At 41.3% G+C, this 26,756-nt stretch overlaps 2 protein-coding genes across 4 annotated transcripts in view; one reads left to right on the forward strand and one right to left on the reverse strand.

Moving 5' to 3' along the window:
• Positions 1-2,657, reverse strand: part of TRPC3 (transient receptor potential cation channel subfamily C member 3) — a 34,985-nt gene extending 32,328 nt beyond the window's left edge. For 2 of the 3 annotated variants that reach the window (XM_069012594.1, XM_069012593.1), the window contains exon 1: positions 1,548-2,034. In XM_069012594.1, the coding sequence (XP_068868695.1) occupies positions 1,548-1,774 (227 nt within the window). In that variant the 5' untranslated portion in view covers positions 1,775-2,034. Of the gene's footprint in view, positions 1-1,547; positions 2,035-2,589 lie in introns of those variants that run through there. The other variant, XM_069012595.1, reaches the window with a different exon arrangement.
• LOC138109228 (uncharacterized) lies at positions 1,982-20,257 on the forward strand. Its single transcript, XM_069012305.1, has 4 exons — positions 1,982-2,437; positions 4,083-4,175; positions 16,276-16,571; positions 18,801-20,257. Exons 1-4 carry the CDS (start codon positions 1,982-1,984, stop codon positions 18,814-18,816), a joined length of 861 nt encoding a protein of 286 aa, XP_068868406.1. The 3' UTR covers positions 18,817-20,257.
• The last annotated feature ends 6,499 nt before the right edge of the window (positions 20,258-26,756 follow it).

The following is a 26,756-nucleotide window of genomic DNA, read 5'->3' on the forward strand; positions in this document are numbered from 1 at the left end:
GTGTTTTGCCTCACTGCCCCAGTAGTTCAATACAGTCCTACGACATTAATCCATGTCAGCCCTTTTGTCACTCCATTGGGCTCACAGACTCCCAGGATAGGGCCACAAGAATTATTCTACCAGGGAGCAATTCCAAGAGACAGAGCTCACTCCAGGCTCAAACACCTATAGCTGTGTAAACTGAACTCCAGTTTGATCCTCCCATGGTACAATATCCATTTCTTAAACACAGGAATATGCCAACCTTTCTAGAAGGACACTTGGGATCCAGGAGCTGAGGACTCACAGCTTCAACTCTGAGCCAGCTTCAACTGTCTAAAAATAACATGTCCAAGTCTCTTTTTATGGCAGATAAAGACAGGCACCTCCAAAAAAGAAGATAAATGACTATGCTTCCTTTCCCACTGCTATTTCCTCTCCCTTTCCATCATCTATCTACATGGGAGTCTAGACAAGTAGCTCAAGCACAGCTAACTTTCTGACAGCTGAAGACATGTGAAAGACTGATTCACTCAAAGGGCAGATTGCTAGGCACAGAGTATTTGTGAAGAATTTCTGCACAGGGATGGCAAACCCCGCTTTTATTTGTGGTTGTCCCATTCTAAGCACTACCCTAATTATTTCTGTATTTTACAGCTGTCTCTGGGGCGATTTTAATTAAGGCTTCTACAAATGCTGAATATCTTATCTTAAAACTCAGTGTTTGCTATCTGGTAATTAAAATATTTAATTAGGAACTAAACGTTGTCCTGAAAACATAAAATAGTCAAGCAATCCTCTGAGGTTAAGTCTACCTAAACTGCAGTGTGTTATAAAAATTAGTGAATAATTCATGGACAACCTACATTTTGCAAGTCAGGGAAAGAAAGTTAACATCCCTACTAGTAAAATTGAATGCATTTATCTTGCAGTAAGTCTAATCATAGTCAGCATCTCTTTATATACCTAAATAGACAGATAGATGTTTATGACTGCATCTTTGAAAATAAACTAAAATTTTGGAAGAGCACATCCAAACAGGATAAGGTGCATCTCCAGAACTACGGCTTTTCTGCACAGGTGCCCTACATTTCTGTGGGGAATCTGCTTTTATCCCAGCACAGATTAAAAAAAATATACAGGGATAAAGGGGATACTTTAGCAATGGGTTCTCTAAACCTTAGCTGAGCCAATAATTGGGCAATTTCTCGGCAGCTACGCTTGTATCCAGGGGGAAAAAAAAGAGGGGGGGGAAAAAAGGAAGGGATGGAATCCCCTCCGCCCCGGCATACACCTGTCCCCGCCTGACGCTGAAGAGGCAAAGCCGCGGGGCTGGGGAGGGGGGCCGAGGGCAGGCAGGGGCCGGACGATGCGCGCAGAGCACTTTGTGCGAAGTGCCCGCGGCCGGACGGCGCGGAGCGGCCGCTCTGTCTCCTGCCCGCGCTGCGCGGGGCCGGCCGGGACGGGGCGGCCGCGCCCCCGGCCCCAAAACTCGCCGGGAGCCGCATCCCTGCTCCGGGGAAGTTGCCGGGCGGCCCCCTCCAAACACCACCCCGGGCCCCACTTACATGGTGCTGGCAAAAGGAGGGGGCGGGTAGTATCCGTAGGGCTCCCGGAGGGTTTTGACAGCCCTTTGCGGCGGCGGAGGGGGCTCCGGCCCCCCATTGACACCTCTCCAGCCGCGGCGCCGGCGCTGCTGCTCCTCTTCCTCTGCCCCTTCCTCCTCCTCCTCCTCCTGCTGCGGGGGGAAGGTCACTCTCCCCTGCTCCTTGCTCTTCCTGATCTTGCTCGACATGGTCAGGGTCCCTTCAGGCGGCCGCGGTGGCGGCGGCTGCTCCCTCTCCCGGCCGGCCTCGTCCGGCAGCGTGTGCGGCGGGGAAGGCGGCAGGAGGAGGAGGTGGAAGACACAAGCCCTGCCCGGCGGGGGACAGAGCACCTGGAGAGGACAAACCCCTCACCACAAAACCACGGCCACCCCGTCGCCCGTCGGGAAGGCGGCGCGATGCGCAGCCCGCCAGCAGGAGCCTGGAAGTGCCGGGGAGGCGAGCAAGAGACAGGGCTCCCGGCGGCGGCGGCTCTGCCCTCCTCCTCCTCCTCTGCCTGTCATCATCCCTTGCTAGGACGGCATCGTCACGGAGGCAGCGGGGCCACGGACAGCGCACCCGCCTCCCGCAGCGGGCGCTCCGGAGAGGAGGGGACGCTCCCGTCCCACCTCCGCCCCTCACGGCCCGGGGGGGGGGGGGGGCGTGAGGGGGAGGCGGGCGCTCTGCCACAGGAGCGCTACAAATGTCCCTCAGCCGCCCGCGGCCGCCGCTGGCCTGAGGTAAATCCTGTTCCCGCCAAGCTGGGCGTGAGGGGAGCCCTCAGGAGGTTCCCGCCGAGCCGGCACCCAGCCCTGAGGGAGCCCGGGATGGTTGGCCCCGGTAACAACGGGAGGTGGTGGGCTGCCAGCAGCAAGGTAATTCTCGGCAGAGTGGCTCAAAAGCGGCCAACAGCCCGGCCAAATCCGCACAGAGCTCGGCAGGTACTCTGAGAAATATCCAGCCCCACACTGGAAACAGTTGAAGTTGAGATTTTCAGGTAAAAAAGAGGCACTTCTGACTGACTTACCGAGCGAGCCAAGGTTCCCCGAAGTGTTCCAGATGTCTCTGCTTTAGGCTTGACTACTTTAATTCTGCGTGGTGCCAAGCTGAAAAACAGTGGGAGGATGCTGAGACGCCCATGGCATGTTATCAGGACTAATTATGCTCTGTAGATCCCAGTCACAAAGATTCCTGCGGTACAGAGATGTATTACCTCTTCCAATATTATGAGGTGGTTTGGTTTGGTTTTTTTTGTGCATTATTTCACAGGGAATATTATTCTACGACAGAAGTGCAACCCCTTTAAAATCAAGGCAGAGCCTGTGTGCTTTTGTATGCAGAACATACAGAACAGTAGGTACATATAGAGTACATGCAACAGTTTATATATTAAAGATATTACTTTGTCTACATGCTGCTGAGATGCCATTTTTCTCTCGCTTTAAACATTTTGGAGTAGCATGTGGCTATCGGTATAAATTTGCACAAGCCTGCATTCCAAATCTGTATTCAGGTGCTGCTGAAATTAAAATTTATGTAAGCTTTCCAATTACTTCAGAGAAAGTGGTCTTTCAAACCACATATCACCACTAAGATGAAATTCTCGTTTGTATCATCAAGTAGTCTCAGTGTAAAACACTTATTAGCTCACGCTGTTTTCAGTGTTGTCCATGGTTTTGCCATTGTTTTCTGTATGGACAAAGTTTGTCCTCGTGAAGCACAGGAAAAGCCAACCAAGAGTTTCACAGAGATAATTTACTCTGCTACAGCTTGGAAGGAAGAATTGGGCTTTGTTTTTGTCAGTTTAATTAACTTGCATCTTGAACTGTTTAGGGAAGTGGTTTTTTATGTCTTTCATCACATGCAAAAGCCCTTTGAGCTTCAGTGGCATTACGTGCACAATAGAGCAAATTTTGCTCTCTAAGAAACGGATATATTGTGTAGCTACTGTAACTCTGAAGTGCTTGGGGTTATTAATTTAAGACCGTCTAGGTGTCTAACCTAATTGTACACCTGTATCAGTATTACAAATTTTAGAGCACAGCCATGCAGCAGTCTGTCTGCATCAACTTTGTATTCTTGTAGGGGTCCTTTGACTCAAAAAATGGTAGTGCCCATATTGTGTTCCTTTTATTAAAAAAGGTCCTCTGTTATTACAGGGGGATACAGGAATGGACTTTCAATTGCCTTGAGTATTTCCCTGGAGAACAAAACATAAAAGTACAGCTGAAAGTCAATGAGAAATGCTCTTGCCTCACAAATGTATGCTGAGAGCAAGGCTTTTGCACATCAAGGTTTGTTGGCTTGGGGTATTTTTTTTCAGAAATAGGTAGGAAATGGTTTTAATATTAGTTCTTTGTTTTGGGGAAGTCCCATTCTTGCTTTCTCCATTGCACCTCCCATCACTAATTTGAATTATGTCTTCTGTGAGCTGTGTTTTTCATAATTTGAGTATTGTGTAGTAGAGATTGGTTTGCTGTTCCTATAATGAAAGGTAATGTCCACTATTTTGTTATCCAGGTCACTGATAATATCTTGGAATTCATCCTTGGAAGGATGATTTGGAAGTCATCCTCGCAGAAGCCTTCCCGATATGTCTCTCCCTTTCAAGGGGTAAGATGATAACTCCATGAGTAATCTTAATACTGAAGGACAAGGGTGATGTAAAAAAGAGTTTACCAAATCCTTTTCTCTGTCTCACCATACTGCTACAAAGCCACCAAGCTGTAATACATGGTTCCTAATATGTATTTAGATTAAGTGTAATATTCCCCTTTGTTTCTTTCCATGAGATCCAACCTAAAACCAGCCAACACGGCAACAAAAGAATCCATTGCAAATTTCAAACATACTTTGTATGGTTATAGTGTTAGAAAGGATCCATATTTCTAATTGGAATGTGTAGGGTAATAATCTTGGTCACAGTAGAACGGTTTATAGCAAATTTACAGTAGTTTGAAGTGTCAGGCTGCTATCATTGGAAAAGGGATGTGAGAATTCTCCTATGATTAAACTTCAGCCATCACTGCCTTACCTGACAGTAAGAATTTAATAATCATTGCTGTGCTTTGGTGGTATGGTTGAGGCTCTGAAGTGCCAGATTCAGACAAATAAAATGCATGAAGCTGCACTTTTGAAACAGCAGAACAAGTGAGAAGTCTAAGAGTAGTGAAATTGTACCTACAAAATCCTGGTCAGGGCTGAATGTACCAGAAAACTGATTTCTGTTCATGGCTCATGTTTTTGGAAACATCTATAATGTCATTAATTCCAATGTTCTAAATGCTTACTCTTAAAAATATTTCACGTTATCATAGTATCAGATAGATGTCAACATAGCCAAGTTGCAGAAAGTGAGGAAGAAAGAATGAGTAGATTGGAAATACCAGGCAGAGCAAGGCGGGCAAGCTTGGGCTGGCTGTTGGTTCAGCCAGGTAAAGGCTTTACAGCCAAAGGCTGCCAATCCAGTACGTTTTGTGAATGCTGACTTGAATTTACAGGGTTTGGAAGTGATGTCATTTTAATCTAGAAAAATGCTTCCTGGAAGTTGCTCAGACAGGAGTGAAATAATGAAAGGAATACTACTCTGAGGACAGAGCAGGAGCAGAAAAGCCCCAAAGATTTACAGCAAACAGGGAAATATAACAGGTATGGTATTATATTACTAAAGGTGCTACATTATTCATAATTTTCTTCTAGAACATGGATTTAATGCCATAACTATTTCATTTTTGATTTGGAATAACAATCAAAATACAGTCCCTCATTCTTTTCACCAGACTGACTTGATCAAGACAGGGTGGAAATTGGAGTGGGACAGGGCTTTGTTTATATGGATCAATTACCCTCTGGCAGAATTTTTGTGTCCTCCTCAAAATTATGAGAAATACACAATTCAGATATCAAAATTCCCCTCGGCAGTGTTCTTCAACTGGAAGGGAGTGATCAAGAAATGTCTTTTCTAAATTGCAACAAAGTGTCTCTTAAGAGCCCACAGCAATACATTTCCTTGAAATATTGTCAGAAACATAAGTTTTGTATTTCTCTCTCCCACTCTTTTTCAGCTTCTTTAAGCTGAATGAATGAAGTAAAGGTCTGAAATATGAAAACAGCACAGCTAGCATTTATTATAATAAAATATCAGGAAATATATTCAGGTTCTTAGACTAACCTACCATAGCAGTAAGACCTTGCAGATCTATTCTTCCACAATCTATGAAGCACCTAAATGGGTAGATATGCACTTAAGTAAGACTGGGAAAAGTGATGGGGAAAAAGATCATTTAGGGAATTATGCCCTGGGGTTATCCCTTACCAGAACTTCTCTGACAGGTGCATTAACACTGTTAATTTGAAAATAAATCTAACCTGTTTGTTGAAAATTGGATTGGAGCCACTAAGACCTCCTTGTTGAAACCAAGCGGTTTAGATTGAAGAAACTTCTAGTAACAATTTCCCTTGTGGAACAACTTTGTATGTTACATGCCAAATTATTGTTTTCTGGCTTTATTAAAAGAAAAAGGAAGAGTACCTTCCCTCAAGAGACAAAACTGGTTTTTATTTGCTTGAAGTGATGGGTGAAGAGAAGCAAAAAGACACTCATGGTGATGCTAGAAATAGAATCCAGGTCGTGCAGTACATTGAACCCTTCTCTAACGTGTGTGTACTACTTTCACAAAAATTGGGAAGTTGGTGGGAATAGCAACAGTGTAATGAAAGCAAAATTGGCCTTCTTTGCCTCATACTGGGAATTTGCCTACTTGCCAAGAACCCAGTGTTTTCAAGGACATTTAGCTCCTACATCAAGGACTTCTATGAAAGTCTAAACAGGTTAAATCAGCATGAAGAAAAAAGGAGTGATGTGATGTCACTGATCTGTAAGCAGATCTCAGCCTCAGAACTAATATTATGGTTTAAGGGTTTTTACATGAGATGAAAAGACACATTCCTGAGATTTGAGCCTGTAATTTCAGGCACCCTGTGCAGCCATTCAGGCCCATGTGAAGTGAGTGGGTATAAAATGCTGTCAAATCACCTACTGCAAACCAGTCCCTCAGAGCTGTGCATTGCATGTGGTCTACTTTATAATAATAGAAGGCTACTGAAGTGCCAATGGTACCATTAGATAGACATTGGCTACATTTTCAAAGAGAGAATGGACAAACACTCTTTCTTTTTGGCATTAAGTGGCAACTATATGTACATTTACATATTTACACCTAATAGTTCCTTTTTTCCTAAGGCAAGCAAGGTAAGTCTTAGATAAATCCAATCTACTTTTGAACAAATCCACAGGATCCTGAGACCGTGCCAATTAAGTTTTATTCCTCTCTTTTCAGTCCTACTAGTAGAAATCAGAGATTAGCAGATATGCCCCTAGGAAAGGGAATACAGAATCAATTCCCTCATCTCTGCATTGCCCTGGGGACTGTATGTATCTTACAACCTCTAAAAAGTCTATGTTCCTAAGATTTGCCTATCATTTATATATAAGGGCTGGATTTTTTCCCTTAGATTGCTTTCCCTGTCCCTGTGTCAGCCAATACTCCTAGAAAATGTAAACATGAACCTTAGCCTACAGCTGAGTGCTGGGAACCATGTGATAAGTAAATTTATCATCACAAGCCAACATCTTTAACAAATAATTTTTCTTTTTGACAGTGATTCAAATATGGGTGGGTGAGTGCAATGTGCCTGTCTGTCCCCTTGCTGGTTGATAGCAAAAGTTATTGCATGGATATTTCCAGTGTTTCAACTAATGAGGCTGCAGGTTGCAATGGATGTATGGAGTACAGAGTAGCTCTTATTTTAGAAAGTTATCAATGATTTCCATCCTGTGCAAGTACTTAAGTCTGAGTATTTTTGGACACAGTTTGATCTTTCTCTAATTGGGGGATTTGAGTCACTGTGGGGATCAGAACAGGGGAAGCAGGACATAACAAAAATAATAGCAAGAGGCAAAAAGGTCAAGCAATGAATTAAAACAGTTCACGGTGAATTTTAAATCCAGAAACAAGGGGCTTTTTCATGCTGTTTTGTGAATTGTAATATATTTTAATTTGTAGACACATTCTCACTTGTGACACCTTAGCAGAAAGAACTTTAAACAGCAGCTCACTGGTATGAAAGACAAATCTGAGTGACAGGCATGGCTCCCTGTGGCGGAAAAATCCTTCATCCTGGTTTGCACTATTCCAAGCTCCCTTGTCCAGGGTGCCTGGGAGTTTTGACTGAAAGACTGCCTGATTCTGTCATAGTTCAGAGCCTACTTTCCTTAAATCTCATCAGAACCCTTGGATAAATACCATCTGGTCCTAGCTACCTGCCATACCTCAGAGCATTAAACATGTCTGGTTGGAAGAGGAGTAAATACCCCAGTGCACAGTATTGATTGAAAATGTAATCTCTCCTTCCACGGGCTGCTGTGGAATAGGTGATAACAGTCCACCAGAGGTGCTCACTGTTTGAGTGACAGCAACTCAGGGGGTCATCCCAAACCCCTGCTTTCCATCCTGCATCAGAGGGATGGACAGCTACAAAGGGGGAGGAGATCAAAGGAAGATCCTGCCGAGCACTGTAGCTATGCTACAGTGGGAGCACCTCCTGTGCAGCTCCGGAGTAATTTGGGGCCAAGTGAAAAAATGCCTCATTATCTGGTACAGCAAAAATCATGTTTCCAGCTCTACCAAATAATTCTTACCCTTGAGATGCTGTTCAGTGCAGAGTGAAGGGCTGAGCACTTTGAATATCATCATTCCCAGGGGAGCAGGAGATGATACTGGCAACTGGTGGGTTAGTCTTAAGCCTCCTGATAGTAAACTTCTTATGAAGAAGCCACATCTCAACTCTGAACCAAGATGCAGAGACATTCCTTAGGAATTAATCAGAATTGATAGCAGAGGCACAGTGAAGCCTGAAGTCTGATTAAAGCAGCCACAGGTGCCAACACCCCGCTTTTCCATAGCATAGAACATGTTTAACTCATGCCAAGTTGAGGTGTTCTTTAAGGTTGGGGATCCCATATTCTGTGTCATGAAAAGAAACCCAAATTTATATATACTTCTGTTGCAGTTTTTCTGCCCTGTATGTAAGAAAAACCACTTTTTAGAAAAAGGAGTGAGAAAATGCTGAAGTTTCTAGCAATTGAGAGGTGCTCAATAATAAAAAGAAAGAAGATAATCCCAAACAAACAGGATACTTGGAAAGAGACTGTTCCTGTTACACTTACTGGTAACAATCTTCAAAGCAACTGACAGAGAAGATGAGAAAGTGTGGGAAAAGGGAGATATGACATTACTATAAATTATTCCCTGCAGGCAATTTAGAATATACTGAAGATACAATATCTTTTGCCATGAAAATTAGAATAACTCTTATGTTGTCAATAACAGGTAGATGTCCAATTGAATTAATATGTGTTTTGGGAAGGAAGAGTTTTGTAGAGGTGAAAATAAGGAAAAAGAACCTCAGCACTCCTGTCTTTCACTGGTACCCCAGCATGTGACCTGGTGCTGACACAGAGGTATGGACATCACATTTCCCACTTCACTTTCCAAATTAAGGAAAGCAAAAAAGCTTTAAGGATCTTGTTCCCTTTTTTTTTTTTGGCTAATTCAGGTCAATTCCATCAATCACATTGCAATCACTTTTAGTGAAGTTTGAGATTCATATTTGGCTTTTAATAGAAACAGTAACCCCTGAAAAGCTGGGAGAAATTTTCCTAGGGTTTTAGAACAGAGCCAAATCCAGCTCTACTGGTACCTCAGACAAATTAAGGAGAAAAGGTAAAACTCAGGAGACCCTCACAGGTTGCTTTAATTTTTAAAACACCCATGTCCTGGTTTTTAGGAGTAAACTGTAACTGCAGCTCCCATTAAAACTCATAAGATGAGACCAGAGATGCTTATTCAGCAAAGAGCTTCAGTAGAAGGCAGAGTATTTGTGATAACATGACAGACAGACACAAGGAAGTGTCTTTCATGCAGAAAGCATTTATATGCCTATAATAGAGGTATTTCCATCTCCCTCTATATTTTTCATTACATTACCAGAGCTACTGTGTGGAAGCTGCCTGCAACAATGAGGGCTTTGTCTAGGAATCCCACCCTCTCGGCTTCCAGGTTCAGCTAGCAGGGATTTCTTACCAATAGAGAGCTCAAAGGAAATTCATCTGTATAACCAGAGGTAGAGTAAACCCTGAAAAATTGAAATCCTAAGCATCAAAATTAGTCCACAAAGGAAAAGCGATACAAACGGTTTCCTTATCAGATGGAACAGCTGTTGACAGAAATATGTGCCTGGCAAGTCAGAGATTTTGGAAGTCTGGGAATCTGCACATTGTGGACTTTGATGTGGGCATAGAATTCATTTGAAGAGATCCAAAGGTTATTCAAGGGCTTGTTAAAATCAGATGAGCAAATATACACTAAGTATACATCCTGTGTGTAAAACCAATATGTGAAAAGATTTACAGAAGTATTTAAAAAATTTGCATTTGGCCAAAATCGGGTCCTCAAATCAATAAAATCCCTTTTACACATGTAAAAAAATTAACTAACCTGCAGTATTAGATTCAGAAAAGAAAACTTCAAGAGCCTCACACACTTAAACTTTCAAACATTTGCATTTGCATTGTAAAAAGGGAAGGGTGAAAATTATTGTGAACACAAGCAAAGTTGTAAAAAGGCCAAGAGTGATACACTGACTTGTCCCAAAACGAGTGAGATTGTGAGATACATAGGAAATGATTGAAAATATTTTGGGGAGGAGGCAAGAGTTTGTTTCAGCCATCTTCAGAGATGACATTACCACAGAAAGGAGGAAGATACTGAGATGGAATGCAAGGAAGGTAGTGTGAGTGTATCAGCATTTCTGCCCTTTTCTCCCTGTGGCGTGCTCACAATTAAGACAACACAGCTCATTAGATCCTGAAAGGACTGCTAGCCACTGTCCCGGGCAGTGTCTCCCTGTAGCCCTATTAGATTAGATATGCTGAGCCAATTAAATAACCAGCATCCAGTTTTGTGGAAACCACAAATAAAATCCAGATACAAGGCACAAGGATGCCCTTGACTTGCAGGAACTGAAAGACCCCTGTCACACACTGAGATGTTAAACTTGACTGTACATTCCACAAAGACAAATAAGTAGGAAATTTTATGAACATAAAGCTTGCTTGTTCCCATACAAGTTCCCTACTTATACTCCTTTATTTTACCCATCTTTCCTCTTTTCCCTCTGCTGCCATCGCCCCCACAGTGCAGCAATGACTGTCAGTAGTTCTTACTGAGGCATCTGGACCCAGCTCAGCAGCAACAGAATATGATTCAAATGAAGGAAATTCAGTGGAGCACTCCTGCAAGGCTCTGATCAGTGCATCCTGTTTGTTACATTAAGTAGCTGTCTAATAGAAATATCTTCTAATGTCTATTTAAAATCAGAAGTGATTTTTTTAATACTGGGAAAAAATTGTGGAGATTTGTGAATACTATTGATTTATTCAGCTGCTGAATTGAAGTAGAAATGGGAGAGGTAATGAGAATGAATGTGGGCAGCATTGTGCACAAAAACAATTGACAGTTCAAGAGAACCAGACCCAACCAGAGCATAAACACAGCCTTAAATGTTATTAAAATATTAAACCAGTACATTGGGTCATTCATGCCATTTGATTACTTTAACATTTGCAACCACATGGGAGAAGGACTTGACATGAAGGATGGAGTGGCTTTTGCACAATGGACTATTCAAATTGAAAAACTGGCCAAGTGCATGACGGACAATTTGCCTTCCTTTGAAGCATCTTGCATTTGCCAAGCAGAGGGGACAATATTGGACTTGATGGATCATGGACTTAATGGAGCATGGCAGATCCTATGTTTCTATTAAAACTGACTGGCAGAGGGCATTGTTCCAGACACAAATTTGAGATTGAAAGTAAATGTATATATTCTTCTGAACCCTCCCTAGATAAAAAAAATTACAAGTTGCATTATTTCTCTTAAAACTTATTAATTTTACATAGCTCCATTTTTTAGTTCATCACTCTGATTTACAGATTTCTGAGACTCACGATTTAACATTATTATTATATTATAATAATGTAAGGTGTTAAAATTTGTGTAGCTGAGAGTGTGGTGGCCTTGTGACAGAAGTACTTCTAGTTAAAATGAAGGGAATAGTCTTGGGAAACCAGAGATACAATTCAGTGATGGCTATCTTTATAACCTTTCAGCCAGTGTAATGCAACGAACCTACCTAGCCCACAGCCATAAAACCTTTTATCAGAATTAAGCCAGAATTAAGAAATAAAAAAAAAAACATTTAAACCTTTTTACAGGCAAAGGCAGGGCTGGAATAGATAAGTATCTCAGAATGACATCATCTTCTTTGTGGCAGGTCCACACCCTTAGAAAAAGGACAAGGCAGGGTATCTGGTGTGGTTGCCTGGCCGCCCATTAGTGCTGCAAAATGCTCTCCCTAAATCTAAAGGGACTTTTCTTGAAAGTAATTAGGTGTTTTACCTGCTTGTCTCTTGTCCTTGGTAAGAAAGCTACTCTAGAACCTTTCATCTTTGTCCAAGTAACTCATTTTCCATGGCTGAACACCACTGCTGTTGTCTAGGGACTACATGCAGCAACACAGTGGATTTGTGCATGTCATTTTTTCAAGCTAGAAAACTATGGCAGTATTAAAGGCAAAGAGCCTTTAAAATCCATCTCCATGCAATGTACATCATAATTATGAAATTGCCTCGGAGCTCAGGTGAACATCCTGCAGTGAGCAGTGGTGGGAGCAGAGAAGACTTTCACACTGTTTGCCTTCCTACCTTCTTTATGTATCAGTAGAGAAAAGGAGCAGCTCTTCCAGACCGTCACTCGAAATGCCTGCATTAGCAAATGCAGCAAGGGAATCTAACTGGCTTTCCAGTTTAGCCACCTACATTTGGTCCCTGAGGTCAGGTGGTGCATTTTGGTCAGAGAGGGGAAGCTCTGGAAGGGATTGCTTTACCAGCTGTATCTAAGTTTTTCTGTATTATCACAGGCACATTAGAGGCATGTTAAGAGCTTTGAGACATCAGCTCTACCAGAACCCACTGCTGGAAGTGAGGCTTTAAATGCCAAAAGGGTTACTGCAAGATTTCTTCGGATTCCTATCAGACTTGGACATTTCCTTGGGGAAGGATGCAAGGAAAACACAGGTAGAGGACATGAGGGAGAAGGTGAAAATGTCCCAAGTACAAAAGCTACCTTGGCTTTCTATTCAAAGCTTGCAGGGTTCAGCTTCCTCCATCCTGGTAATCCCAACTCATCCAAAGAGTTTCACTTGTGAGGAATGATGTGAACACGACAAGTGGACACTGCTTAGCAGGGCCCGTGGGCAAAGTGCAGAAAGGAGATCTGAGTACCCCTGAATTTCATGCTTCTTAAAAGTGTTTTCATTTTAGACCTTTCAGCGTTGCGCAAGCACTCGCTTGGGAACGGTCATGTTGCTATATGAACAGATGCTTAATGCTTACAGAGTGCTTCATTTTTTCAAAGAGCTTAAAGAACATAAATAATTGCTATGGTGTACCCACTACTCACAGTGTTAAGTTCATAACAAGTTTAGGGCCAGATCATCTGCCTGCACCTCAGAAAAGGTTTGAAAGTGCTTTCAAAAGCACTCATAGCTGGCAGCTATAAAGAGATGATGATAATTTCTTCGCTTTACAGCAGCCAGAGAAGACACTGAAAAGGCATAAGCTGTCACAAATAACAACTTCCCTGTCACAAGACAGGCAGGATTTTGTGAGAGCTGGAAAATGATGAGCCAGGTAGTAGTTTTTCATGCTGATGACAGCTTGGGCACAAACTGAAGTCATCTCTGAGAACCCTGAAAGTGGAGGTAACAAAGAAGATTGTGGGTAATAAGCCAAGACAGTTATAAGAAGAGGTTTCTTCTCAAGTTTCCTGGGTTGGTGATTTCTGCTGCTTTCTGAACGTGTTTCTTTGGAGCATGGAGGTAAACAGGTATGTCCCTTGATGCTGCATATGCCTGCAAATGCCTCCTGGCTTCCAAAACACAGTAAAACCTAAGTTTTACTACATCTTTCAGCTTGAAGGGATTTATGAGAAGCTTGCCCTCATCTGTGCAGCTCTGTGCAGCCAGGGAATATGAGGTCTCAAGGGCTTTCCTTTTTATTAGAACAAACCCATTAGTTTTATGAGCTTTTAAGTAAAGCATTGGCAAAAAGCAAAAAATAGTAGTTGATATAAAAGATGCATACATCTTTATCTGTGCATGAGAAATTAAATAATTTTCATTAATTTTCAGGGATAAAAAAGGACTTTGACATACATCTAAAATCGGGCCAGGCTGGGGATAAGGCAAATAAAACATTCTGTGCGAGAGCTGCTCCCAACCAACCAAAATGTTCATTTCTCATTCACTAAGTCACAGCTCAGGCAAATATATTTGGATCATTGCCCAGCTCCTTTGCCCTGAATTTGGATTGGCCATCTTGCTGCTGTATTAGCAGTCACTGTGCTCTATTCCAGAGAATGCTTCTGGGAATACATTTTTATGTTGTGATTGCTGTAACAGTAAATACAACTGGTCTTTCAGATTATGAAATACTGAGCATGTACAGGTCACTCCACTTAGTCTGGCTGCTTCTGAAGTGCATTTCCTCTCCTGCCTTTTGAGACAGCAAGGTCAATAGGTTGGCCAAATGTGATGAGAGTTTCTTACTCAGGTTGTGGAAAATGTGTATCCATATGCATCCATTACTAGTGTACTGAACAACTTACAAATTATGTATTGAGCTTTCTTACCTAGAAAACCATTAAGGTAATAATATAATATGGCAGGGGTTGATTAGAGGATACCACATTTAAATGAAGATCTACTTTGCTACAATAGAGGTCTGTGTAACCACACATATGTAGGGCTGGGTGTAATCCCAGCCATAAATTCTGTTCTCTGGGATCAGGTGTAGTAACTCACACAGATATTTGTATAGCCTATTCTTAGGCACGCCCAGCAATGCAGATTGCACAAATTCTGTAAATTATCTCCTTATTTCTTAGTTAGAAAGTTAGTCAGAATTTTTAAAATTATTTTTCCCTTGCCATGAAAAAGTAGACTTAGTTGACAAAATGAGCACTCTGTAATTTGTTCTCTTGATGCACTCAGGGCCCTGACTATGGTTGGCTCTTGCTAACTTGTTTCCCTACTCTTCCCCTTATTATTTTAATTTTTAATTTCATAGAGCAATGTGAAGATAAAAAATGGATTTTTTGACCATTCTAACCCAATTTGACCTATTCTGAGTGCAGCCATGGCATCTTAATAACACAGTCTTAGGCTTCAAGGACAGTTTCCCTACAAAGAGCTCACACTGGGAGTGCTTTATCCACTTATTTCCATGGGCTGGTATATAAATAATTACCGATTTACTATTATATTTCTATTTTCCAGATAGAGTGCTACAGCTTCTACATGTAAAAAAAAGATATTTTTCAGAGAATCATGGAATAATATGGTTTGGAAGGGACCTTAAAGATCACCTTGTTCCAACCTCCTGCCATGGGCAGGAACAGCTTCCTCTAGACCAGGTTGCTCCAAGCCCTGTCCAACCCAGCCTTGAACTCTTCCAGGGATGGGACATCCATTTATAAGTCTCCGTTTTTCTTCCCCAGTTACCCCTTGCCTTCAACTCATCTCATAAGTAAGGGAAGTATCAGGCTGCCTCAGTATCTTTAGACAGATAGAACAGAGAGGTTGTGCACGTTCTTAAGAATAATAAAACAATTTTTGTAGCCATTAATAACAACTAAATAATGTTGAATTGGTAAAAATAGAAGATCTAGCCTATTTTTAAGCATTATTTTTAAGGGATTATAGTTCTAGCAGCATGGTATTGGACCGCTTTGCTTTTGTATATGGATTTATCAACATTTCTGGAGGTAACATCACTGCTTTAGCAAGAAAAATACTGTATGTTTTCACTGGCAGGTTGCAACGTTTTTTCACTAAAGTGAGGAGCACATCACCAGGCATGGGGTTGAATGTACAAACTAAATTAACAGGATAACTTCGCCATCTGATAAAGCCTGCAGGCCCTCATCTCCTAACCAGCCAGCTGAGGGAGATGCAAAATACTTGGCCAGACAGAATGTGTGCACATCCTTTACAGAAACACGTGAAATAAATTTTGATTAAAACAGCATTTCTGTAGAACCTGTTGTGGAAGAGGAGCCTGCCTGCTGTTCATGCTCTACCTGCCCATGAAGGGGTGGACTGGACCTATTTCCAGAACTATCAGTCAGTGTTTTCAGAACTAGGGTATCCTCTTCTTCCCTTTTCTGAGAAAAGGTGTTTGCTGAGGAATTGCAGCTTTCCCTCATTCTTTCTCCTTGTTCTGCCACAAGTCTTGGTGATGGGCTGAAATAATGTCAGTTGTCATGATAATAAGAAATGCTGATTTCCTTGCTGCTGTGAAGTAAAACAATAAGTTGCTTGACGATAATATTTGCCTCAAACCACACTTAGACAATGCTCTGAATTCCCCCTGAGAGGCTAAACTAATGCTTTAAACTCAGCTCCATGGGTTATTTATAGATCCTCTGCTGGCTGGTGATAATGATCCTCCTCAGGCTTAAGTCACAGGCAGAATAATCCCCTGAATTGGAGACCTTTTATTAATTGTTCCTGTAATTTTGCTTTGTAGGAGGAGAGCTACGTCCTACCTGCGTGCTTGGATGCTATTAACAAAACACCTCAAAGAGCATATTGTACTGTTCCAAAGGAGCCTTACCTCAGAGAACAGGGACCTGCAGTACCCTGGCTCACAATCCCAAGAAACTGCCCAAACCTTATCCTGAGAAAGATAAAATTCTCAGTCTTTATCCTGAGAATTTGCTTACTCCAAACCGTGATAAGTGCAGCATCCTCCACATGCCCACAGCAGCAAGAGCCAAGAGTAGTTGTCCCAAACCACACAGCCAAGCAGCTGTGTTGTCCAAGGTATTCAACACTGTAGAATGCTAAAATAATTATTGCCCCCCTTTTTTTTCTTTAATTTTTAATTAATTTGGAATGTAGCAAACCCTAATCAGATAAAAGAAATGACCACTCATTACTCAGAAAGAAACAGACACAGAACAAATGCTCCCTCTTCTTTAATGTGCCTCTGGGAACAAAGAAGCAGGAAAATTGGAAAATTGAAATTGGAGCAGAGAGTCTTAGAGTCTCTATAAGGCAGGAATGATGTAGCCTTTGCTATACAGTTCCTTTGACCTCCTTCACTCAAGTTTCTTCCATGATGTCCTCGCTAATGGTGCAGGTCTTGCAGAGGTACTTGGGAGCAGGAGGGGTTAATAAAATAATTCTCTGCTTTTATTCATCCCCCTAAGCCATGTGTAAGTTTGGGGAGGGAAAGAATATTCTTTATGCTGGTATATAGAAAAAGAATGCATTCTTTGGGATTTGTCATAATGTTTAGGAAGATTTTATTTTCATGTGAATGTCAGTCTGGCAAACAGGTATTTTCTGAAGTGATAAAATTCTTTTCATCATGATTTTATTTCCTTCACCAGATTTTACCCAGTTTTCTGCATGTGTATGTGTAGAAAAAGAAAACACATTCCATGAAAACCTTGAAAAAGACGGGAGCACTTGAAAAATCATTGGCATTACAGATTTTCTACCAGCAATTCCGCTTAAGTGTACAGTGAGAAAGCACATGGCAGATAATTTCCTCTCACTTTTCATGCTTCCAAAAGAGTTAGAGGTGAGAAGTAATATCATAATGAAGTCAGTAAAGACAAGTTTTACACTGCCCAACAAATTAAGAAGGGTCAAAACTTTGTTAGAGGATCAGGTCCTACACAAAAGGAAAAATAATTGTCTAATCAGACAGTTCACTGGTGACACAATGGAGCATTACTTGCACCACCAATAGAATGCAGCTCCATTCAGGAAAATGTTTTAAATTAATTTCTAATAGACCATGCTTGCTACACAAGAACAGGCAACCAGTTCTCATGAGATTTCTTCAGAGAAACATCTTACTGAGGGACCTGAGGAGAAATCGCTGGGAAAACTCTTTAAACTTGCTTTTAAAATTAGAATGTTGTACTACCAGATAAAAAGACAAAGTTAAAAGTGCTGCAGATTTGCTGATACGAAGAGTACCTACTGAAATTTCTTTGTAGTCTCCCATAAAAGTTGAAAATACACTTATTTCAAATGTTGAGGAACTGGTCTCTGTCAATCTGCTTCAGTATTTCAAGCAATGTCAACCCAGAAAGAATAAATTGCTCAAATCAGGGTTATGTGAACAACGTGGGTTAATTCTCAGAAGAAGAAATGCAGATACTGCAAAGTCAGGAACTGCCCAAAGAATGGGAGGAATATTCAGAAAAACTAAACAAGGAATACTGATAATGTTTGACTAGCTAATCCTTCACAGTATTTTGTATAAACTACACAGCATTACAGCACTGCACAGATATGTGCAACAGTTTGACCAGATGCTTATGCTTAGAAACAATTGTTATAAAAGGTAATTAAAAAATCATATTTTAACCACATTTGCTGTATCCATGTTAGCTTCCTGAGGCTCCACTGGTAAATATGAAAAGGAGCCCCATAACCAGCTGCCCCATTTGATTTCAAAGAACTAAGCTAGTAGCAATAGAGTAAACACAAAATATATTACTTCGTCACAGTTTTGCAAAACATCTGCAAAATAAGTAAATAAACAAAACCCCAGAGATTTTTTCAAAAATTCTTCAAATGAGCCTACAAAACAACACTTACCACGGAACTTCATTAAAGAAAATTAATGACATAATCTCTCTGTGTGTTTACCTCTTCAGAAAAATTACTTGAGGCAGGAAATCTTTAGATAAAAACCTTTAATGATGCTAAGTCTCCTATCTAACCTCCTTCCCGAAAACATTACAGTTAATGATGACAAATTCTTTCCTTTTATATCATAATAAAATTCAGTCTTTGTATGTGGTTCAATAAGAACAAAAGACAATTTGCCCTCCTTCTTTCTGATTATAGATTGAAACTGGTAATTACGAGGAGTTTAAAAAGGTGGAAAAAAAGGTTTTCTTCCTTTGTCACTGCAGTTTTTATTTGCTGTGAACTTGCAAACAGATCAATTTAATGAAGGACCATCAAATTTGGGAGTTCTGGGGTACAGTGAATGAAGGACTCTGCATTTGCTTTTCTCTGTCATAGGCTGCAGAGAGAATGAGATGAACCTACAGGATGCTGTCAGAGCAGATAAGAAGGATAAAAGTATAGTTGCACATGGAAGAAAGACTACCTGGTGATGTGTATGATCCTGTGAAAGTCAGGAGCTGTGAGAAGAATTTACAAACCAGAAAAATGGAAGGGAAAACAAATGCTGCCAGCCTGGAGTGTGGTATGATGTACTGTGGTGGGAAAGCTCATTTCCTGGTAGTTCTATCTAAGGGGCACATGCTGCTTGGGAGCACAAAAGTGCCAGCAGACCTGCTTACCTACTTATACTGCTAAATATATTGGGAGTTTATCACAAGTTTTCAGTTATTATGCAAAAAATGAACTTGGGCCAGTTCTGTTTGTATCTAATGAGAAAAGAGTCAGTTTTGCAGAAGAAATTATGGAGCTAGGGATTATGCAAAGAGGACTGCAGGCTTGTTCTTCAGTTTAATTATGATTTTGCATCTGAGTCTACAATAAGTGCTGTCAGTGGTGCTAGAGGCAATGAGTCCTCTGTTACTCAGAGGATTTGCAGAAACCTTTTGCCCTTTAAAGTACTCACCATCAGGGACATGCATGTAGAAAAGGCTCTGGAAAATGCTGGTACTTTGATGACATCATGTACTCCTGAGAAGGTGATAGCTAGGTTTAAATCCCAACAATAACTTAAGCATTTCCTATACTAAGGCTGTGTTCTGACAATCATTGCTGGGAAGGTGGTGGCAGCTTTAGACACATCTGTCCAGAGCTGCTTGTTACTGCTCTGCCAGAGCTCACGCTGGCAGTTCAGATGGGGGAATTGATCATTGGAGCACTCCTCATCAACACTGCCACAGAAATCAGCCCATCTACTTTGTGCTGCTGCTGTGGCTACCTGAAGTCACTCAGCTGATCTAACACTGGAGTGGCTGAGGAGAGCTCATGTAGTCTGTTGCCTGGCTGAACTCTGGGGATGGGACTGCCCTCAAGCAGCTGCTGCTGACAAATAGGAGAGACAGTGCACAGATCATCTGAAGGACACCTAATGCTGCTGCCAGTGCTACCTTTGGCAGGCTGGAATCAATACCAGTTGCTTTAGAGACTCCTTATCTGTCTGGGTAAAGCCAGAGACTCTACAGAAGCAGCATCTTAAAAGCTTGAAAAGCATAAAAGCATAAAGCTGATGTTTGAGGCAATGTAGGTCCACAGTAGTTTATTAAGAAAGCTCTTACTGAAACAGTAAATGAAATTGTCTGAGCAATTGTCCCTTAGCATTGCACATGCAAAAGAAAAAGAAATGTGCTTAATTCAACATTGCATGTCTTTGTCTTTTACAGGAGCTGGGTAACAGTAAGGCATTGGTAAAGTTCAATCAGGAACTTTAGGAAGTTCTTAGCTGAACAGAAGGTTCTGGTAGGCACTTTGTTACTGGAGCTGGGCCAGGGGAGTTGAGGAAGGACTCCCACAGCTCAGAGAATTGCTGATACTTTCTTGTAGGTCCAACACAGAATGTAAAACAATACATGATAATCTTTTGAAGTACTTGCTGGAGTTTCCACTTTTTGAATTTAAAATACACAGCACTGCAGTTCAGGCAAGGAAACAAAACAGCACACACAGGAGTGGACTCCCTTGCCTGAGTCTAAAATGTAAACAAAGCACACACCCTCAAACAAATATCCACCATAACCCCCAAACCCAAACAGCAGCCTTTCTGAGTATACTGAATTCTGCTCTTACCTACAGCTGTTACCAGCTTTTACTACCTCCTTCTCTCACTAAAAGTAAAATCATGCTCAATTTCAACTCTCAAATCACTGTATTTTCCAGGCAGAAAGAAAACACCTTTCCCAGAGGGAAACACCCAAAGAAGAACTCTGTTTTAAAGTGATTTTCCATCTTTGTGGGTGCTGGGGCTGTGCTGAGGCAGAGGTGACCATCAGAAGTGACTGGGGAACTAGGAAAGAAGCTCAGTGCTCATTTTCTCAAGGTGATTAGGTCTCAAAAAGAGATCAAGGTCTGTGCTGTGTGTGCTCACACCTCATCCCAGTTGTGTACCAGACACAGCCTTTCTGGGAAGGAGGCTGGGGTATTTTGCTCAGAGATGAGCCCAGCACTCCTGATGATAACCTCAGTTGGGACTGATAGATCAGACCTGCAAGTTTTCACCACATACCCCTGCTAGGCAGAGCAGGCATTACCTCTAAGTCCCTGGCAGAGCCACACTGAGGCCAGTGTGTCCTGGGAGCTGGAAAACTGTTAATACCACTGAAAGGCTGTGTCAAGGTCCCAGTCTGGGGCTGTTTGTTTAGAAGACAGATCAACAACACAGCTGGAAAATGCCCAGATACAGCTTCCAAGCCCTTTCCAAGCTCCCTGCCCTCATCATAACTCTTCTTCTCTATTATCTTGGTGTATCCACCTTGGATAGGGGAGCCAGAGCTGCCAAGTCACCCTGTCAGAAGCTCACTGCTCTAGCGGTGTGCAATTTCTCCTTGTCCCTGCTCTCCCTGTCTTTTTGCAGTTTGTCAGCATCAAGCTCTTCCATCCCCTTGCATATGATGACAAACACCCAGGGCTCTGGAGCTTGGGAGGGGCAGGTGGGAGATGCAGCAGCAACTATCAAAGAGGGAAACGTAGAAAATTGAGAACAAATAGTAAAAAAATAAATCAGTATTCAGGAGGATTTTGTGTTTGCAGATAATTATACTAAATCCATCACTTCTGTCATCATTATCAGGGCCCTGTGACACAGCCTGTCCTCACTGGTTTTAGTGGGCTTCAGATTAGATCTGTAATCAATATAAAGTATTAAAAGACCTGATTAAGAAATAGCTCCAGGAGTTTGGCTGGTCAGAAGCCATTTTGGTGCTTGAATGATACCTCCTGCTCAGCAGTCAGCTGCATCACTCCTGGGCCCTTTGCTTTCAGAGGATGTCTGTGGGTGACAGTGACAAAGAGAAATACATCTAGGAGACACCATTTGATCCAGGGCTGCTCCCTGCCAGAAGGGCTGACTCTGGACTGACAAAGATGCTTGTTCTTAGATTGAAATACTAAGCTGGCATCTCCATTGCACTAGGCCAAAAGAGAGTAGGCTTGCTCCAGTGGGAGTGCTGGTGCTAAAGCCAGCAGTTTTCCTTTTTGCTAAGTCTGCAAAAGCAATGACCAATATGGTCAAAGTCAAAGGAATACTGTCAGTTTAGCAGAAGCACTGTTTCTAAAGATTTTGAAGTCTCACTTGTAAAGTCTGGTAGGAGCAGAGTTTCTTACACTGCACAGTTAATACTGAAAACACTTTCCATAGTAAGTTTGATTTTCAGTTTCCTTCCCTGCCTCTTGCACATGTAAATTGCATAAAAATAAAAATGTAAACTCTGTAAACACATTTCAAAGGAAAAAATCTAAAATTCCCCAGAACTCCCTAGAACCTCATGGCACATCTTGTCCTCTGGTAGTGCTTCTAAGGGAAGCTTGCTTTAGGAAGTCATCAAAGACATTAGGAAATAAACCTGCAGACTTTTGAACAGTTTTCTACCGTTTTTTGATTCATGGAAAATACAGTATATTGTTGCTACTTGTCTGAAAAGCTGAAGTTTTCTTGTCTTGGCTCAAAAATGAGTAAAAACTCTTCTTCCTTAGCTAACAATTGGGCACCTTGGGGAAGATGTGTATTAAAAACATTAATGTTTGTCAAATTAACTGTCACATTTCCTACAATGCAGTGCTGGCTAAAGCTCAAAGAAAATATCTCTGGAAAGAATACAGTGATTTAGTGGCACACATGGCCACATGGTAGATCTGCTCATGAGAACTCACACATGTTTCTGAAGAAAGAGGTGTAGGAAAACTCACAGACAGACCCCCCTCCTTTTACAAAGCACCTGGGTTGATGCTATGCTTGTTTCATAAAACATTCTGTGTATTTCTTGGAAAAAAGCACAAACAGTTCCTGAAAAGGCACTTAGAGCAACACTTTCCAAAGTGATACTGACTCTGTCCTAGCTTAAAAGAAAGCTTTCTGGCCATCCCAGGGAGAAGGGAAGGGAGTAAGTCTATCCTATCAACAAACTCTTTCCTGTGCACGTGTCGAGCCAGGGAATTTGGATAACTGCAGCCTGAAAGGGAAACTGTGCAGCTCCTTCTGCTAGAAGATAGTGCTTCCCTATCTCCCCCATTCTGGCCACTGCCACAGGAAGCGTCCAGGATTTCAGATAACAGCTTTTGAGGGGGCACAGAAATGGTGACCAGTGTTCTCTTTTCAACACCAACAGTTTCAGTAACTTTGACCCTTAGTTCAAGGGCACTTGCTGGTGGTGACTGTTTTCAAGGATGGCTCAGGTAGACAGAGAGGACACACTGTGCAAACAGAAAATGTTGAGCTGTAATTTGCCAGCTATCCATGAGATGGGAAAAAATGAAGAGCTGACTTTTTTTGAAGGCAAAAACCACCTCAGTCTTACAGGGTGGCAAATGGCAGAATAGTCAGAATATAATCAGGGAAGCTGCTTAGTTTAATGAATGCAAATGTGATAAATTGCTTGTTTATAAATTACTTACTGCTTGTAAATAATTTGTGAAGTATTTATTAGTTAAAATTAGCAAAATCATATGTCTCCAAGGTTGTGATCTGTGTATTAGCAAAGCTAAGTGTTACCTCCAGCCAGTTTTCATCATCACATTTTATTGCCAATAACAATATATTTATTTGCACTGCTTTGTGCACTACCCAGGCTAGGTGGGATCTGAAGTGATTACACTGTGAAAGTGTCAGTAACACTTCCTCTGGGTCTCTGGGGAATATTAATGGCATGCACCCTGCCTCCATGGATGTCGTGGTCAAAAGTTCCAGTGATTTCACTGAGAACAGAACCAAGCCTTACATTTGCTGCTCTCTCCTGGCATGATCCCATTCTCCAAGCTCAGGGCTTGGGAGCTCTCCATGGGCCAGAGCTCCATGGTCAATCCTGACACCTCATTAATTAATTCTCTGGATGCAGTATGTCTTGAAGCCTTACCTCTTCTATTTCTGCTTGTTATTTTAGCAATGTTTTTAAAGTCACCTTGCTCACCCTGAAGTGTTGTGAGCATGGAAGGTAAGATGCAGTATCTTTGCAATTTGACACTCTAGCCTTTGGAAGTGGAGGTATCCACAGTGAATTAAGATGCTGCCCTTACAGCTCTGCCAATGCTATAGTTTTCCCATTTATCCTGGAAAACACAGGAGACCTGGAAAATATGTGTAAAGAAGTCACTTCATCTGTTCATAGGAGCAGGCACTCTTCTAGCTGAGTGTGGTCACCTCTGTGGCCTCAAAGTAATTCAACCAAGCAGCTATCCACAAATGATTGGAAAAAGATGATGTTAGAGATGTATCATGTGCCAGAGGATCTCCTAGACAACTTCCAATGCCCTTGGTCACTTAGGGCACAAGCATTTCAAGTGCTGAACACAGGTAAGCTGCATTGCACAGTAATTTACAATAATAAATCATCACTGTTTCCTGTGTTTAATAGCTCTCCATGAGCACAATTTTGACAGCCCTTGGTCTGGTTTTTATGCCACAATTATTACCTTTACATCTCTTCTTTCACCTCTAAATCATTTTCCTAAAATCTGCACTTAAGCACCATTATTCCCTCAGTGGCACAATTATATCACCCTTTAAAAATCATGTTATATTTGTGCATGAAGAATTCACTGTTGGATTCCTCCATCCTTTTTACTTTTAAACCAAAAAATGAACAAGTAATGAAAGGAATAAACTCCCACAAAGTCTCAGTATGATCCTGCCACACAGCAGTCATTGAGTCGCCAAGTGAAAAGTAGCCTCTTCAACAAAAACATTGGAGGAGGTTGAAAAGAAATGTAGGTGGATATTTGTTATTTAAAAAGGCTTATTGTACAGAGCTGGTATTAAACATGGGGTGATATCCCTGTGTCTGTCTTTATACACCCAAACTTCAAGTCTGTGGGAATTTCCAAAGTGCAAGGAACATGGAGTATAAGCCAGAATTATTTGTAAACATGGGATAGCTGAGATTTATATAACAGGCTACTGCAGATTTATGAATCCAGGAAAGGAAATAATTACAAAGGAAATTAAAGTTAAAAATAGTCATGAACCACCAAAAAGAATGTGCATGCACCTCTTTCTCTGGCAACAGAGTGTAACACCCACTTGCTGTGTGGCAGTTCATTCTTCTAGATAATTAGTAGTGCCAGGAATGGGGTCTCCAGTTTAAAAAAGAAACTTTACTTGGTAAATACTTCTCATTATATGTTCAAAATGGGTTTTAGATTGCCTAGACAAAAGGCTTATACTATATGCCTGTGCATCTAGCACAAAAAGTCTAATAATAGTGTGTTTCAGTATAATGCACTTCTTTTGAGAGCTGGAATAACTAAAAATAAGAGAAGTTTTAAAGCCTAAAGCTAACCTACCATCTGACGACATTTATTACCAGCAGAACAGCATAAAACACACTGTATGAAATGTAAGATATGAACACTGAAGGAGGAATGGACACAGCTGCTTCTAGTTACCCTGCAGATAACTATTTATAGGGCTGGAGACAAACAATAAAATCCAGTATAAATCAAAAATGCAACTGGCCAGAACCAAAATGGGGACAAAGAGCTCTATGATGCTGGATATTGCTGTCACCTGTGGTACATACAGTGGCACTGGGGCCACGTCAGGGAGCTGGGAGGATGTCCAGGACCTGTAAGGGTTTCCAAATACTGCCCTGAAGCCAGGCACAGGTTTTTAGTGGGTTCAGTGAACAGATCATAGGAAAACACAACAGCAACCATTTTCTTAAGAGTATGGAAGTTAAAATCCATACCAAAAAATCCATACTGTAAAAAGGAAGCAGTAACACAATTAAGCTCCACATGTGCACATCCAGCAAGTGATGTGGGGGACAGGTGAGAAAGGTGGGTTTCTAAATAGTAAATGAAGGATTTTGTGAAAAAACTTGTGCAGGTGCAACACAAGGCCACTCAAGTGTGTTTTAGTGATTGCCAAGACACAGCAATGGGATCTCATGGAATCCCTACCTGTTCACTTGTTTTCACCTGTCATTTTCTGAAATTAAAAGTACCAATTTTTCACAGAAATAGGATGTTTAGTGCTGTCTGAAAACAGTTTTGATAGATGAATTTTAGCAAGTTTGTGGTTTCTACAAGCCATACCCTAGGTTTGCTGAAATCACTGTTCATTTTGTATGGTTTGATGCCTGTTGCCTCACATGATAATGTGTATGCAATAGGTCTGAGTGAGAGGAACTATAAAAGCCTGAGAATCTGGCTAAACAATACTCACATCTAAAATGCAGATTTTATTATCAGTGTTGGTTTACCATCACACTCATTAATCACATCAGAAGGAAAGAGTTTACAGAAGTGATAGTTTGAAGAAACTAATAAAAAACCAAACATGTTTTGTTAGTATTCTCATATTCTACTCTGCTCATCAAAGTGAAAATGATATTGCTTAGTTTGGAGGAATATGACTGCATAACCTTTATGCAGGGTAAGTTATATTTTGCTTCACATTTTGTTTAGGGATTGAATGAAGAATAACTTGATCCTTCCACATTTTTCTTATATTCATGTAAGATCTGGTTGCACAGATCCAGACACCAATAAACTACTCTCAGAGCAAGGATGATTTCTTCAGCTAACCTGTTTGGGAATCAGTTTTTGGGTGCACCATAAGATGGGGAACTCCTTTTAAAAACGAGCAACATTCATGTAAAACTCCTTGAATGAACATGCTTTGGAAGTTAAAAAGACACTGTGAGTATTGAAAGGTCAAGTATGGAATAAATTAATTCTGTAATTGATAACAAGCGACTTCCAGCTCTGGCAAATTATGTACTTAAAACAAGTTATTAATATTTGTTTGTTTTCTGAACTGTCTGTTTTTATCCTCAGATGAAAGAACCAAGGAATCTAATATTTTTC

The sequence above is a fragment of the Aphelocoma coerulescens genome, chromosome 4 (genome assembly GCF_041296385.1).
Source record: "Aphelocoma coerulescens isolate FSJ_1873_10779 chromosome 4, UR_Acoe_1.0, whole genome shotgun sequence".
Classification (NCBI taxonomy): domain Eukaryota; kingdom Metazoa; phylum Chordata; class Aves; order Passeriformes; family Corvidae; genus Aphelocoma; species Aphelocoma coerulescens.